This window comes from Rhinolophus sinicus, chromosome 12 (assembly GCF_057876585.1).
Source record: "Rhinolophus sinicus isolate RSI-liver-muscle chromosome 12, RSI-T2T, whole genome shotgun sequence".
Classification (NCBI taxonomy): Eukaryota; Metazoa; Chordata; class Mammalia; order Chiroptera; family Rhinolophidae; genus Rhinolophus; species Rhinolophus sinicus.
The window spans coordinates 52,205,316-52,222,308 of record NC_142512.1 but is presented as its reverse complement, the minus strand read 5'-3'; the positions used below and the strand labels follow the sequence as shown (position 1 = coordinate 52,222,308).

Sequence of the window (16,993 nt, the reverse complement as noted above, 5' to 3'; positions counted from 1 at the left end):
GGTAAAATTCATTAGTGAAATTATGTGGTCCTGTGCTTTGTTTTGTTGGGAGGTTTATGAGTAGTGATTCAATGTCCTTCCTTGCTATTGGTCAGTTCACATTTTCTGTTTCTCCATGATTCAGTCTTGGTAGGTTATATGTTTCTAGGAATTTTTCCATTTCTTCTAGGTTATCCAATTTGTTGGCATATAATTGTTCTTAATAGTCTCTTATGATCCTCTGTATTTCTGTGACATCAGTTGTAATGTCTCCTCTTTCGTTTCTGACTTTATACATTTGACTCTTCTTTCTTTTTTTCTTAGTTGGTCTAGCTAGAGATTTGTTGATTTTATCTTCTCAAAAGACCAGTTCTTAGTTTTGTTGATCTTTCCAATTGTTTTTCTGTCCCCTATTTCATTTATTTCTGTACTGATCTTTGTTATTTCCTTCCTTCTGTTAACTTTGGGCTTAGTTTGTTTTTGTTTTTCTAATTTCTTGAGGTGCTAAGATTGCTTATTTGATATTATTCTTTTTCTTAACATAGGCATTTTTCACTATAAACTTCCCTCTTAGAGCTGCTTTGGCTGTACCCCATAAGTTTCGGTATATTTCATTTCCATTTTCATTTGCTTTAGTATATTTTTTATTTCCCCTTCGGTTTCTACTTTGACCATTGGTTGTTTAGCAGTGTGTTAATTTCCACATAATTTTTAATTTTCCAGCTTTCCTCCTGTTAGTTCTTTAATTTCATACCATTGTGGTCAGATAAAAATATTTGGTATGATTTTAAACTTCTTAAATTTGCTAAGACTTGTATTGTGACCTAACATATGATCTACCCTAGAATGTTCTGTGTGCACTTAAGAAGAATTATATTCTTCTGCTGTCGGATGGAATGTTCTGTGTATGTCTGTTAGGTCTATTTGACTTATAGTATAGTCTGTCTGATCCCACAGCCTACTCTTCTGCATACGGCTGTAACACCTGAATAAATGCCTCTCGAATTATGCCAAGTATGTGCACCTGCCGCCTCAGTTGGTTGGGGAGGGGGTTCCCTGCTTCTGGCGCCCATTATTGTAGTGGAGAGACATTTCTGGAGTTGGTACACAGACTGCTGTTGAACCCAAGACCTGAGAGGCCAGAAGCCCCTCCTTGACCCTTCGACAGAGACATCTCCCACAGCCCCTCCTCACCCTACACATCTCCCTTGCTTCCTCTTTCCTACGACCACATGGGGACTCTGACGCACTCTGCTACAGACTTACTAAGAGGTGACAGTCTTCTTGCTCAATAGTTAAAAGGAGGAAATACTAACTCTATAAAAGGAAGTGAATGAGTAAGTAACACAAAGGCAGTTTGGATAAGCAGAAAGTGCAAGCCTTCAAGTGTTCAGGTGGAATCCAAGTGTGCTCTCCAGTTGTAGGTCAGGGGATTGAGGAGCAAGAGAAGCAGGACCATGTGGCTGCCTCCAGCTCTACTCCTTCTCATCCTCCCAGGTGAGTGCAGCAGGGACCTTGGGAACTTGGTACTACAGGGGCAGGGCAGGGGGCAGAGAGCATCCCTCCAAGGTACAAGGAGAGGTGTTGCACCTGGGGTACCTGAGGGGTGGCTTTGTTAATTCATTCACCAAAGGCACACTGATTCCCAGTTTGTGCTAGGTGTGCATCAGGCCCTGAGGACATGAAGGAAAAAAAGAAATAGGGGGGAAAAGAGAGAAAAATGGGACGGTTTTTAAAAGGAGAACCCCACATGCTTCAGTGGGTGAGATACACAGACAAACAACACTGAGTGGCAGGATACAAGGAGCACTGATGGTCATGGAATCAGAGGATGGAGCATGGTTGACTGGGGGACTACAGAAAGGTTAAAGAGGGCTGTTCATTTGAAGAGCCTGGAGGAAAGGTAGCAGCCCTTCCAGAAGAGAAGAGAGAAGAGCATTCTGGGAGAGGAGACTGCTTGACCAAGGCAGAGGCCTGAGAAGGATGGTGCATTCACACAGAGGGGGCTCTCCGTGTGCAGGGCGAGTGCTGGCACATGAGGCTGGCACACGAAAGACAAGAGCAGCAGGGCCACAGACACCGTGCTCAGGAACTGAGCCTTACAGAGAGAACATTGCTCAGGTGGGAGCCCAGGTGGGAGATCGGAAGGACACCAGTAGCTCTTCTCCTTGTGGAAAACCACTGGAGACACGTAAGAGAACACTGGGAGACAGTCTGGCAGTTTGCACAATGTATGCAGTATGTGTGGGTCACACAGCCCTCTCTGGGGGTCTGGGGATCAACCATCTTGCACAAACCAATTGATCCACAGAGGGGCCGCGGGAAATTGCATAGTCATGGAGTCGGGAGACCTGAGTTGCAGGCCTGGGGTCCAGGGTGCATGACACAGGCAGGTCCCTCACTGTTCAAAGACCTGGCTTCTGGTGTGAACGGAAAGTTCCTGAAGCCTTTTGTAGCTCTAACCATGTAGGACTCTGCTATTCAGGTCGGATATCAATGGATGAGGGCTGTGGGCGTTCCCCGAGTGATCACGGCCCTTGTTAATTGTCCTGATGATGAAGAAGCCCCGTGATGCTACCTGCACACCTGCTCTGAGGGGGTGGCTTCTCGGGGAGGGCCATGTGCTTTAGCAGGTCACCAATGGCCCAGAATTCCCAGAGGACAGCAATTCAGATGTGTGCCCTCTCTCTAGGCTCCAGCTTTACATTTGAGTTCACAACCCCCATCCGCTCCCACCTTTAATCTCAACGTCCAGCTCATCTGAGGCCAAGGAGAAGGGCTTGGCTAAGCCTGGGCTCACACACACTCACACAGCACACACAGTGGAGTCAAACCCACACACCCACGTGCAGCCGCACCTCTGAGCACATCTGTGTTCTCACACACCTCACACAGTCTCTCTCTCATACTCACACGCAGGGCCACACTCATACGTACACACAGGCATGTACTCACTCACAGCACACCGAGTGGCACACACACTGGCACACACTTGCACTGTCACACTCCCTCACACACAGTCCCTCATAGGCACACTCCCACACAAACACCCCTCTCCCCCAACAAAGACTGAAGCCCCCCAGGGCTGCTGATCTGGGGCTTGGGGAGGGTGGGGTGCTGTAGAGACAACATGGAGGCCTCCCTCCTCCTCCCTCCAACTCTGTGAGTGAACGGGAAGGGAGTGAACTTAGTCAAGGATGAAAGAAAAGCCAGCCCACCAAGTTCTCACCTACAGACTGGCATTAGCTACTGAGGGGTTACTTCTGTGAAATGAAGAAGGAGAGAAAGTGGGTGGGGTGATGTCAGAATGAGCCAACCTCTGCTAGGACGTTCCCCTATCTGCTCGGTTACATGAGCCCCCCAACATTCCGGAGAGGAAGGTAGGCCACCATCACAGACTAGGTGTTGGGTAAGTGTTTGCAAGTGAAAGAGCTGACCCTTGTTCTCCTAACAAGGAAAGTGATGCAGGAATGGCCAGGAGCACAGACCTGCACCCCAGAAATGACCCTTCAGAGCTTGGGCTGGCATGACCGCATGAGGAAGTCAGCAGAGACACCTTGCCCCATAAGTGCCAACAAGATGGGCCCCAACCCCATTGCACACCCCATGCCCCACGGTCGTCTGTGCTCTAGCTCTCCTGTGGCCGCCTTTGTCCCATTTGTGTCATTTGTCGCTTGCTGTCAGCCCAGACCCAAAGCTCAACCATTTTCTCAATTTTGAGACAAGAATATTCACACAAGAATTTCACACACATGGCAATGTTTCCTGAAGGATTGACACCTTGGAGGAAGTCTGAGTCTCAGATTCACTGAAGGAAAAATTGAAATTCAAACAGCCCAATGCTTTAAAACCCGTCAGCCCCCCGTCCCCCAGGGTTCTGCTTCCTGCCAACTGCTGTCCTTCCTCCGTGCCACCTCTCCCCCTTCCTTAACAAACTTGAAAATTCACAGAGGCCTAATTAATAGTTCCATCCATCATAATATGTGTTTATGAAAACCTTCCACGTATTTTCAATAAATGAATCCAATCATATTATGAGTGATTTCCTGTGAGATTAAATTACCAATCGGGGAGGGATGTAGCTTCTAGTTCAAAGCAGCAACATCTCTTCTTGTTCTTTGTGATTGAGCCTCTGTTTTCTACTGTAGCTGTGACCCATCTGCTGCCTCCTGCATTTGTTTTTAATGTACTGGTTCGGCAGTTGCTGTCCCCTAATTGACTCTTTTTTTATTTTTTAAAAAATGATATTTGTGGTTTTATCAGTTAATGATATTGTAAACATTTTCATGTAATAGAAACGTATGATTTAGAAAGTGAGATTTCACCCAGAAAACCCAGTCTCTGCTCTAACCACTGTTTAAAGTGTAGAACATATATTTTCAGATTTTTTCCTACTTGTGAGATATAAAAACCACAGAAATGGAAGCATATCCACTCTGTTAAGCAATGTGTTTTCACCTAATGATAATATATCTGGGACAGTTTCCCATCATTATCTGTGAGGTGACTTTTTCTTTTCACCCGTGTTATGGATGGATCGTAATTTATTAGGCCAAGAAAGCTCCCATTCACGGCATTTGAGTCTGTTTACAGCAGTTACTATTCCATTAGTACTGCATTAGCATCTGTACACTTGTCCTGCCATGGAAATCATAGCTCATGCTAGAATCAAAGTGATTATGTCCAAGATCATGCTGACCAGCGTCCTTTCCAAAAACAGTCATAAACGTGAGGTACCTACCAAGTCCAGACATTGTGCAAGACATGGGGGGCAGGGGTGGGAAGAGGGAAGGAAAAGAAACAGGAGATCGCTGCTCTTCAGGACGGAGCCGCCGAGCAGAGAGAGACTGCTAAGGGTAACGAAATACCTGTGTGGCAACCTGTGTGGCAATCAGGTTCCTATAAAGCACCTTCTGAGTAACAGAGGCAGCAGTTCTTGTTGGGAAGGGGAATACGAGTTTGCAAAGAAGGCGGAACCTTGAAGGGACCTCAGGGTGACCAATAGATGGGAGGGATTAGAGAAAGAGTTTCCAGGGGAGAGAAGGAAATGAGCAATGAAGCAACCGCCTGGGAGGACGCATCAGAATCAAGGGAAGAGAAAAGTGGGGGGTGTCATAGGGTCAATTGGGAGGCAGATAGTGGCTCTGGACTTGGGTGTAGATTATAGAAAGATCTGAATGCCAAACTAAATCATTTCACATGGTTCCAAGGCAGTGGGCAGTGGCTGCAGGAGAGGTTCCAAAAGATTTCTAAGTGCTCACAGCAGTTGCAGAGAAGGACACGGGAGGGACAATTTCAGGGCCAACCTCCAGCAGCCATATGCAGAGGAGAGTGAGGAGGGCTGCAGCAGGAGCTGGGACCTCCCCAGATGCCACTGCCATGGTCCAGGCGCCAGACGTGCGCATGACCTGCTCACAGGCTATCGCTGATGACGTGACCCCATGACTGGGGTTTGACTCATGTCCGCGTCTTATAACAACCTGTGAGCTGGAAAGCAGTTTCATGTTTTACACATAAAGAAGTGAGATTCTGAGAGGTTAAGTACACTCTCCAAGGTTTCCCACTAGTTTGCGGTTAACGTGTCTCTCTGTGTCCAAAACTCATTCTCTCTCTGCCATGTCATACGGTCCTTGTGGACTGAGACAGCAGAGAAGGAAGGAGAAGGTCATTTTGAGAGCATTTTTGAGGTAAAGTTGACGATCCTGGTTACCAGCGAGCTGTGGAGGGAAGAGGGGACGGGATCGGTGAAGAGGTCAACCTCTCCAGTGAGGTGTGCTGGCGTAATCGTTGCTTGAAAGAGCGTAAAGTGGGTTCTGCTGGAGGAATACTACGTTACTTGCTGATACAGGTTTATTAAGTTACAATTCTGAAGTTCAGAAGTCCAAATGGTCTCACTCGCTAAAATCAAGTGTAAGAAGGTTGCATTCCTTCCAGAGGCCCCAGGGAAGAATGTCTTCTCCACTTTCCCAGCTTCCTGAGCCTGCCCTCATCCTTGGTTCAAGACCCCTTTCTCCATCTTCAAATCTCTCTTTGACTCTGACATTATCTCTCCTTCAACCTATAAGTACCCTTGTGATGGCACTGGGCCCACCTGGATAACCCAGGATAATGTCCCCGTCTTAAGGTTCTTAATTTAATTCCATCTGCAAAGTCCCTTTTGCCATGTAAAATGACATAGTCACTGTTCTGGGAATTAAGATGTCACCATCTGTGGGGTGAGGAGGCATTAATCCATCACCACAAACGCAAACCTCCAGGAAACTCAAATAGCTTCAGGTAAAGGTCTAAGGTGTGAGGAGGCAGCACCTTCCAGGTGCTACAAGGACACATCCCACTGCCCACCCCCCAGCCTGGCCCTGAAGCTCCGGGACTGTGAGAGGGTCAAGAGGGTTTTGGCTCTGCTTCTCTGGTTCTTGTGCTGATGCATTTCCGGTGGTCAAGGCAAGAGGTCATCGCCATGGACAGGGAACGTATGTGAACACAGTCAGTTTAACGGGAGTTGGTCCACAGAAGAGCAGAATTCCCATGCAACTTACACGCATCTCTAACCTGTTCCAGTTCCATCAGGGCTTTGCTAGTCTGTCCACGTGGACCCCCCACTAGAGGGAGGAAAGACTGAAGAAGAGTAAGTTCAGGGCAGAAGAGGCGGTGCACTGAGTTCTGTAACCATTGCATTCGGGGTGGAGAGGTCCACGGTGTATTTATAAATGGTAGGCTGGAGGGAACGGGAGCATTTGGGCTACAACTATGGGTTTGGGGTTCATCAGCATAGAGGCAATGCCTGAAACCAGGGACCTGGAGATTCAGTCCGTGGGGACAGAATAGAACGAGGCAAGATGAAGGCTGGAGAGGGAGCCCAGGTCCCCGCGGTGTCTTGGAGCTGCTCACACTGGTCACAAGAACCGAGGCCAAACAGCTCTTCCCACCTCTGTGCCCTGGGCGTCACATTGATCACCTGGAATCAGCCCCGTGGAAAGTGCGAAATGCTACAAACTGGAGATTCTCCACCTCCCCGCCCCTCCCCCAGAGGGCTGGTTGTTAAATACTTATCTACACACCCCTGGTTACACTCAGGTTTAAAGAGAGAGGAAAAGGAACCCGTAGGGGCCTCTGAGACAGTGTAGTCAGAGACAGAGGTGATCAGATGAGAACAGCGTTGAGCGGACAGTTAGGAAAGTGTCAGCAGATCAGAGTGTCACATGCTGTGAGTGAGCATGTTTGGGGAGAGGGAGACCAAGGACGCCAGAGCATTGTCACCGAGGGAGCGAATGGGGAAAGTGGACAGAGGAGAAGGTGTATTAGAGGTGTCAGCTAAGGGGTGGCCGGGCAGGCTGGGGACCCTGGTCCAGGCCCTGGACATCTGTCTGGGTCCTCCTGAGCCCAGGAGGCTCCCAGGTCAGGATTGGCTCAGGGGCGGGGGCAGCATCTATATCTTGGGGCTCTGTTTTGCAGGCTGCTTCTCCATCCAGGGCCCAGAGTCCGTGAGAGGCCCAGAGCAGGGCTCACTGACCGTGCAGTGTCGCTATGACCCGAAATGGAAGAACTACGTGAAGTGGTGGTGTCGGGGTAAAATATGGGATTCATGCAACATCCGCATTCAAACTACAGGATCAGAGCAAAATGAGATGGGAGACCGTGTGTCCATCAGGGACAATCAAAGAGACCACTTCTTCACGGTGACCATGAAGGAGCTCAGGCGAGATGACCAAGACATCTACTGGTGTGGGATTCAAAGGTTTGGAACTGATCTTGGGGTATCAATTAAAGTGAATATTGACCCAGGTAAGAACTTACTCGTATATACTTTGAGGCCCTGACACTCAGGACTAAACGAGTGAGGGCTCCTGCAACCCTCCTCCAAAGGCAGAAGGGAAATGAGCGAGTTGCTGAGAATCAGTGTGTGAGAGAGCGAGCGAGAGACAGACCGATAGATGGGGAGGGGAGTGAAAGACACTAAGGCAGAGTAGCAGCCCCCTCTGTCCCCATCACAGTGCCGTAGGTCTCCCCGAAGTATCCGGCCGCCATATGGCAGGAATGGAAGGGTGTGTGGTGGGGGTGTGGATGTGGGTCACGGCTTCCGTGACCATGGCTCAGCCCAGCCGTCCCAGAATTGGACAGACCTGGAAGCCCCCCATTCTCTTATAGGAGCCCCAGTGAGCCTTGGATGCCTGCAGAGAGTCCCAGGACATCACTCTAGGAAGTGGTCAGTTTGTGCCCGTCACACCCTGGTTCTGTTTTTACATGTGGGAGGGGGGGTGACACCTGCAACAGCCCAGAGGGACTCCACACTGAACCCTAGGAACTTGGCCAACCCAGAGTGGCTCTGGGCATTTACAGTGCTCTCCTCTGCGTCCCCAGCTGCCCTCCCCTCCTTTGTCTGGCTGCATAAGAAAAAGCCAGGAGTGAGAGGGATCCAGGGACGAGCTCGGGCGACAGTGGGCACTTTAAGGAGAAAGGAAGGTTTCGCCATTAAGTCAATATCAGGGACCTCTCCGGCTGCCCTGGAATCTCCTGGGGTCTGAAGGCATCAAAGGGTTCGGGGCTCTTCCTGGCAGCACAGCCTGCTGCTGAGGCTAGTGGCCGAGAAACAGCCCCTGTCTACTGCCCAGCTCGGCTGTGTCCTGTCACCCCTCAGCCCAGCGTCCACTCAATAGATGCACAATAGTTGGTGACATGCAAATAGACAACGCCGACCTTAGAACCCTTTATTGTCAGGGTTGGAAGCAGAGAGAGACGGGGCTGCCACGGGTGGAGTGCCCAGTCACGTGCCCAGTAGTGGAAGCCAAGATCTTCAGGGACAGAAAAGGATTGATTAAGGCACGTGAGCCGGGACCGAGACAGGCTAACGTGTGCCCCGTGGGGAACCTTAGGGAGAAAGGCAAAGATTAAGGGTCTTGGGTGCTGAGCCCAGGGAGGGGCCATTTGGTAAGGAGACCAGGGGCCTCCAGAGGAGCTGTTGTGACAGCTGTGACATGGAGCTCAGCTAGGAGCCACCCAGCATGACCAAAGATGGGACCTTGCAGAACAGAGTTTGCCAGGCCTGGGCCTCAGATACCAGGCAGATCACCGCCACTTGGTGCAAAGCGGGTCTCAGGAATCCATGACCAAGCTGCTCACCATAAATGGTCTCATAGTTTCTCATATAGATGATTCATTCCTCAAAGTCACTGTTCACTATTTAACCAGATGGGCCCTCTTCTTCACAAGCCTTCCGGCATCGTCCTCACTCTCACCACCCCAATAACTAGAGGCCCCCTTTCCAGAACCATCTGTCCCTAAGCCATGCTCAGGCCTTGTTTGAGCAAAAGGACTAGGGATTCCCCACCCCCCAACCCCCATGACCCAAAAACAGTCCCACTTAGAGGAAGAAGTAGAGAGAACCTGAAAAGGTCAATCTCTGTCCCCAGAATAAACTACAGTGCCCACTCCTATTTAATTTTTATGTCTTCTTGCCACATCTGAAAATGATAGAAACCATGGCTGTGTGTTGTGGTCAGATGATGCAATAGAACGGGGAGAAGCCCGAGGGAGTGACCCAAAGAGACGAAGCCTCCTAATCCAGGGTAGAGGCGGGGTGTCTTGTGGTGAGGGCAGTGGCAGTGTGAGCCAAGCACCGAACCCCATTTGTGCTGTCTTTGCCTGTCTCTAGAGGGAACAGTCGTGACCGGCTCAGAGAACCTGCTGTCTAGGACAATTGCCAACAGCCACAGAGGGTTGTCTTCTGGCTCCAACGTCAGGTGAGTGGCTATGGTCCTTTCTCCTGCCCCAACCTGCGGCCTGTCCCATGAAACCCTGAGCCTGGGAACCCCTGTGCTCCTGGGAGGTCACCTGATGCCAGAGCCAGTCCCAGCCAGAGTCAGGCCCCAAACTCCTCTCCGTCTCACTCTGCCTCCCTCACTGCTCAGCCTCCACCTCCCAGCACAGGCTTCACCAGAAAACCGCTCTGCAGAGCACTCCTCGCTGAGCAGTATCATCCTGCTCAATTGTCAGCAACAAAACATTGACAACCTGGTGGGTGCCAGGGGGAGATGAGACACAAATCTCCACAATGCAAAGCGTCAGGTGCCACAGAGCAAGCGGGTGGTTTAGCAACCTGGAGTTGGCATGAGCGGAGCAGGGAGGACACTGAGGCAGCCAACAGCCTGTCCTGGGTGACCTGCAGGCCCGTCTACTGGGCCGAGGTGCACTTTGGGCAAATGGGGGGGTCTCAGAAGGAAGGTGGGCCCAGTAGAAAGCAACACCAAAAGCTGAGGTTATCTCTGAGGAACCCTCATGGTTGAGCCATTGAGGAGGTTTCTGGGGGTCTTCAGAGTAGGGCTGCCAGCCCCAGTGTCATAGGCTTGGCTGGGCTGGCTAATGCCTCACAGGGTCAGGGCACTGGGAGCAACGGGGCCTGGAGGGTCGAGGGCCCTGACCTCTCTGCCCTCTCTCACAGGACCCACTACATCCTCCTGGTATTTGTGAAGGTGCCCATATTGCTCATCTTGGTTGGTGCCATTCTCTGGTTGAAGGGCCCTCCGGGGGTCCCCGAGGAGCAATGGGAACGGCCTGTCTACACGCACTTGTTTTCTGACCTGACCAGAGGCACACAGCCCCTTAGACAGAGAGATGAGAAGTCCCTTCTGACCCTGGACCCCATTTCCAGAGGAGACATGGACTGCGAAAGGGACATTTCTGTGGCCTCAGGATGCAATGGCTGAGGCTGGGAGCCTCATGCTCTGCACAGCTCAAGGACATGGCTCAGGCCCCTCTTGCGGTGTCACTACTGCCTGTAGTGCCAGCACCTTGTTCCCACTCCTTCAGGTAGAAACAGCTACCCCACCCCACTACAGGTCAGGAGCTATTGGGATGGAGCCCAAATTCAGACAGTTGTGTCCCCACCACACAGCCGACGATTGAAGCATAGAGAGAATCTGCAGGAATGTGAGAGAAAGAGACAGAGATGGAGCCCTGACGAGCCCCTGGTTTCTATCATTCCTGAGACCAGCCAGACACCCTCCATGCCTGAGCTTCTGTTACTTGTTTTTTAAAATCATTTATTCCTTAGCCAGTAAGTTTGGGTTTTGATGGTTCTTGTCCACGAATACCCTGACTGAAGCAGGCACATGCATACGTTCATGCGCGCGCACACACACACACACACACACACACACACACACACCCCAAAGAGGGTGATACTGTGATGAGTTCTTGGTTCTGTGGCCTGAGGAGTTAGATGTCCCCTCTGCCCAGAGAGGACACGGCTCTGAGTCACTGGGCTGAAGAGGGACCGGGAGCCTCCGGCCTTCCTCATTCTTCCTCCTCCTCCTCCTCCCTCTCTCCCTTTTCCACCTCCCTTCTGGCTCCCACATCTCAGGGGCTGGAGCTTCCTGGGCGCCATATTTGGGAGTCTGACCCGAGCTTGTCCTCTCAGCACAACTGCTCAGGTCTCCCATGGGGCTCCTGGGCCTCAGAAACTGCCTCAGGGTCAGGAAGGGCGATCATAAAAACTGAGGGACAAATATCTTAAGGTGACGTCATCCAAATGGCAGCGTGAGGTGAGTCTCTGGAAAGCTCCCCTGGAATTTACAACTAATCAAACAACAATAACTCCACAAAGGACTCCCTGCACAGCAGACAGGCAAGACGAAGAGGCCGACTACTGAATTCACCTAAAGGTGGGCGAATCGCGCAGATGGGGGAGGAGGGAAGGGAGGAGTGCGGAGACGGAGCCGCGGGCGCAGGACGCAGACCCAGCTCAGTGCTCCGAGCTCGCAGCTTCCCGGAACTACTGCAGCTGCAGGAGAGGGAAGAACTCGGACTGCTAGGTCCCTGTTTATGGCCCACAGGGCTGAGGGGGCAGCATATAACACGGCTGAACCCAACGCTCACGGCAGAGACCTCGGAGAAAAGACTGAGGGAAAAGGCTGAAAACGGTGGTTTAAGCCCGCACTGCCGCAGGGAACAGAAGCCTTAGGCACTGAGACTAGCCGCCCCCTCCTCACCCTCCCAGAGCTCGCCCCTCCCCCACCTGCCTGGTGCTAGAAGCGGAACAGTAGTGGTGTCAGATCAAAAAAATAGAATATTTGCAGTTTTGAGAACTGTGGTCCTCAGACAAGGACTTGCAGCCCAACTAATTCTGGCAAAGGGGAGGGAGCTGTGGAAGCAGGACTGGCTGTGGTGGTGGTTGCCACCATTGCTCTGGGCCACCTCTCACAACTCACCCCACTCCTGGCCCCACCTATCTGGGCAGATCCCTGCAGGAGTAAACAGAACTGCTGAAACACAGGGGCTCTGAATCTGGTGCAGGAAGAGCTTTGGAACTTCGAGAGCTGTCCGCATCCCCACATGGATGGGGTGCCCTATGACCCAGGCGAACTGTTCCAGGGATCCTCCCATTGTGTGAGAAGCTGGAATAGTGCAGAGAAAACATAACACTACAGTGTGGGAGACAATAAAAGGCTGCAGTCGGATAGAAAATAGAACATTCTACCAACACCTACTGGAAAACAAAAGAAAGACTTACATCTATCAACCTGTTGCAGGATCCACTCCTATAGATGTCTAGGAAGAGAAATAATAAATCATTTAATTGGCATGAATAACCAAAGTAACAAGACAGCTCAGATAGAAAATGGAAAGTCTCCAGAAAATGAACTTAAAGATATGGAAATATGTGACTTAAATGACAGAGAATTCAAGATTGCAGTTCTGAAAAAACAGCATGGTATTGGCAGAAAAACAGACACATAGACCAATGGAATAGAATTGAGAACCCAGAAATAAAACCACACAAATATGGACAGATGATTTTTGACACAAAGCAAAAAACATACAATGGAGAAAAGACTGCCTCTTCAATAAGTGGTGCTGGCAGAATTGGAAAGCCACATGCAAAAGAATGAAACTGGACTGCTATCTGTTACCATGTACCAAAATTAATTCAAAATGGATCAAAGACTTAAGCATAAAACCTGAAACAATAAACTGCATAGAAGAAAACATAGGTACTAAACTTATGGACCTTGGGTTCAAAGAGCATTTTATGAATTTGATTCCAAAAGCAAGGGAAGTAAAAGCTGAAATAAATGAATGGGACTATGTCAAACTTAAAAGCTTCTGCACAGCAAAAGAAACCATTGACAAACTACATAGGCAACCAACTGAATGGGGGAAGATTTTTGCAAACAGCACTTCCGATAAGGGGCTAATATCCAAAATATAAAAGGAACTCATGCAACTCAACAACAGAAAAACAAACAACCCAACTGAAAAATGGGCAGAGGACCTGAAAAGACATTTCTCCAAAGAGGACATACAGATGGCAAATAGACATATGAAAAAGTGCTCAACATCACTAATCATCAGAGAAATGCAAATCAAAACCACAATGAGATATCACCTCACCCCAGTCAGAATGGCGATCATCAACAAGACAAATAGTAACAAGCGTTGGAGAGGCTGTGGAGAAGAAGGAACCCTCATACACTGTTGGTGGGAATGCAGACTGGTGCAGCTGCTATGGAAGGCAGTGTGGAGGGTCCTCAAAAAATTAGGAATAGAATTACCATATGAACCAGCAATCCCTCTCCTGGGTATCTACCACAAAAAACCTAAAAACATTTATACATAATGGCAAATGTGCTCCAATGTTCACTGCAGCTTTATTTACAGTCGCCAAGACATGGAAACAACCAAAATATCCTTTGATAAATGAATGGATAAAGAAATTGTGATATATATACAGAATGGAATACTATTCGGTGGTAACAAAAGATGAAATAGGACCATTTGTGACAACATGGATGGATCTTGAGATTATAATGCTAAGCGAAATAAGTCAGACAGAAAAAGCAGAGAACCATATGATTTCACTGATATGTGGTATATAAACCAAAAACAACAAAAGAACAAGACAAACAAATGAGAAACAAAAACTCATACACACAAGGCCAGGCCGGTGGCTCAGGCCGTTGGAGCTCCGTGCTCCTAACTCCAAAGGCTGCCGGTTCAATTCCCCCATGGGCCAGTGGGCTCTCAACCACAAGGTTGCCAGTTCAACTCCTTGAGTCCCGCAAGGGATGGTGGGCAGCGCCCCCTGCAACTAAGATTGAACATGGCACCTTGAGCTGAGCTGCCGCTGACCTCCCAGATGGCTCAGTTTGTTGGAGCACATCCTGTCAACCACAAGGTTGCCGGTTTCGACTCCTGCAAAGGATGGTGGGTGCTGCAACTAGTAAGGGCAACTGGACCTGGAGCTGAGCTGCGCCCTCCACAACTAAGACTGAAAGGACAACAACTTGACTTGAAAAAAGTCCTGGAAGTACACACTGTTTCCCAGTAAAGTTCTGTACCCCTTCCCCAATAAAATCTTAATAAATAAATCACTGTCTAAAACAAACAAACAAACAAACAAAAAACCTCATAGACACAGACAATAGTTTAGTGGTTACCAGAGGGGAAGGGGGATGGGGGGTGGTAGATGAGGGTAAAGGGGATCAAATATATGGTGATGGAAGGAGAACTGACTCTGGGTGGTGAACACACAATGGGATTTATAGATGATGTAATACAGAATTGTACACCTGAAACCTATGTAACTTTACTAACAACTGTCACCCCAATAAACTTTAATTTAAAAAAAAAACACCTTAGGAAAATTGTGTAGTCTTTTTTAAGTAATGTTACTTAAATACAGTTAATTAAAACTGCCTGAGGGAAATCATGTTGCCTCTCTTAAATGATGTTTTAAAAATAATCTGAATTAAAAATGTCTCAGGGAAACGATGCTGCCTCTTTCAAGAGCCTCAGTCCCAACCACGACACCCCTGGACTCGGTCACTTTGTGCCACCTGGGTCTTGGGTCCTCACACCAAAGGAGCATTATTTCCTGTGAGAAGAAACAGTCCCATTTGAGACGTGCGCCCCACAGGCAAACACATACATAGGCACATGTTTGGAACGTGTCCTTTTGTGGTTTTTCTTCCCCAGCTTTATTGAGGCATAATTGACAAATAAAAATTGTATATATTTAAGGTGTAAATGTGATTTTTTTAAAGGTGTGCAATGTGATGATTGAATATACATATAAATTATGATAATAACCACAATTGAGTTAATTAACACATCCATCACTTTACAGTCATGTTTTTTTGCATGTTTGCTTGTTTGGTGTGGTGAGAAGCGTAAGGTCTACCCTCTTAGCAAATTTCAAGTATCACTATAATATTATTAACTGTGGTCACCATGCCACACATCAGGTCCTCGATTCATTCATCTTCTGACTGAAAGTTTGTGCCTCTGACCAGTGTCGCCCCATCTTCCCCACGCCCCCAGCCCTTGGTTCTATGTGGAATGTTTCCCATGAACGCCCGTGAGGCTATGCCCCCCCGCCCCCGCCCTTTGTCCTAATAGGTGGGCCCTGGTTCTCCACCTCAAGAGGTCACGGGAAGAAGTTTGTAGGGGGGATTGCACAGTCTGCCGCAAACAAGCATCACCATCTCCACTCACCTCCCTGCATCGAGACCAGCCGCCCTCTGAGAGCTCCCTGAGTGTTCAGTTATCGGGCAGGGCTGCCCTGTTCAAACCCTGAGCCCTGGTGTGGATCGCACAAAGGCAACTCATTCATGGCGTCTCCAGGAGAGCTGGGGCTGGCCCCAGACTCGTGCTGAAGGAGAAATTCAGTCTAACGAAGCACATGTTAATCACATTAATAAGACACACAGGGGGATATAGAAACACATGCTGCCAAGAGGAGCCAATGTTGCACTTTATTAAAAAAGAAAACCTCACACGTTAGCACCACACAGGCAGGACTGGTACGTGCCATAGGAGAGCCATGGGCAAGATGCTTCGTGATGGAAAGCATTATGTCAGCTTGGCTGGACTAGGAAAAGGTAATATTGGAGAATGATGAGGAGGGAAGGGTAGGATGTCAGTGGAGTGGGGGTGGTGGGAGGAGCAGGGAGAAAGGACAGATAAAGAGCGAGGCAGAAGTGAAAGCAGAGAGGCAGGAAGCAGTCACCATAATGGCCACTTGTAGAGGACCTATCAGCAAATGGAGTGTTTCTCATGGAATGGGTGTGTCTGAGATTTCAGTGCAGTGAAATTTGCCTTGTGGCTGTGCAGATGGAGCTACCTAGCGTAGCTAAGGTTGGGGCATGTGGTAGAGGGTTAAGACCCTACTCGTCCTTAAACTTAGACTGGAGACACGTGGATGGGTTTGAGCAGATGAAAACGGGACCGTGGACGTGCTTTCGGAGGCTTATCTACTGGATGTGCAGGGTAGTCTGAAGGGAGGACTGTGGGTGTGTGGAGGCCTCACGTCTGGAAAACCAAAGGGATTGGGCATCGTTCACAGAAATAGGGAAGGCAGGGCTGGGCTAGGGTGATACAGAGCTTAGTGTTCTCTGTGCGACTGGGATTACCGAGCAGAGAGTTCTAGCGAGAAGCTCGCGATGTGGGTGAGCAGAGTATTGACTCTGGAGAGAAGCGAGATGGAGGGGTGAATCGGAGCCCAAGGAAAGGCCACGTCTTCAAGGGGAGAGTTCAGGACCAAGGACCGAGTGTGGCGACCTTACAGTTAAGCACCAGGAGCTTGGTGTTCTATATTTTCTTCCATTGATCTGTGTGCCTTTCCCTCCACTAATTATCACACTGTGTTGATTGCTACATCTAAATATGTGAGTCTTAACATATGGATAAGTGATTAAGTGATTCCTTAGGAACAGTACAGGTAGTGATTCCTCCCTCTATTCTTTTTCAAGTTGTTTTAGGTATTCACGTTCCTTTGCTTTTCCATATAAATTGTAGAGTGAGCTTGTCATATATATATATATATATATATATATATATATATATATATGACACTGTATAGATATAGATATAGATATAGATATAGATGTCTTGCTGGGATTTTGATGCAAATTGTATTAAAATTATAAATCAATGTTGTGAAAAAGATATCTTTACTATGTTGAGTCTTCCAATCCACAAATGTGGTACTGCTCTCAATTTATTTAAATATTCTTTGACT

General features: G+C 48.7%; 1 protein-coding gene across 1 annotated transcript; it reads left to right on the top strand.

Annotated features, from left to right (window-relative positions):
- The first annotated feature begins 1,332 nt into the window (after window positions 1–1,332).
- On the top strand, window positions 1,333–14,428 carry LOC141568877 (CMRF35-like molecule 7). The gene is made up of 4 exons (XM_074319852.2): window positions 1,333–1,476; window positions 7,432–7,761; window positions 9,629–9,716; window positions 10,415–14,428. The coding sequence occupies exons 1-4, from the start codon at window positions 1,437–1,439 to the stop codon at window positions 10,677–10,679; spliced, it is 723 nt and encodes a 240-aa protein (XP_074175953.1). The 5' UTR covers window positions 1,333–1,436; the 3' UTR covers window positions 10,680–14,428.
- The last annotated feature ends 2,565 nt before the right edge of the window (window positions 14,429–16,993 follow it).

What these genes read in the sequence shown, in the direction of transcription:
- LOC141568877 (XM_074319852.2), top strand. Translation starts at nt 1,437, where the DNA reads ATGTGGCTGCCTCCAGCTCTACTCCTTCTCATCCTCCCAG. An exon ending in ACTCCTTCTCATCCTCCCAG is followed by an intron (nt 1,477 to 7,431) that starts GTGAGTGCAGCA and finishes TCTGTTTTGCAG; the next exon opens with GCTGCTTCTCCATCCAGGGC. An exon ending in TCTTCTGGCTCCAACGTCAG is followed by an intron (nt 9,717 to 10,414) that starts GTGAGTGGCTAT and finishes CCTCTCTCACAG; the next exon opens with GACCCACTACATCCTCCTGG.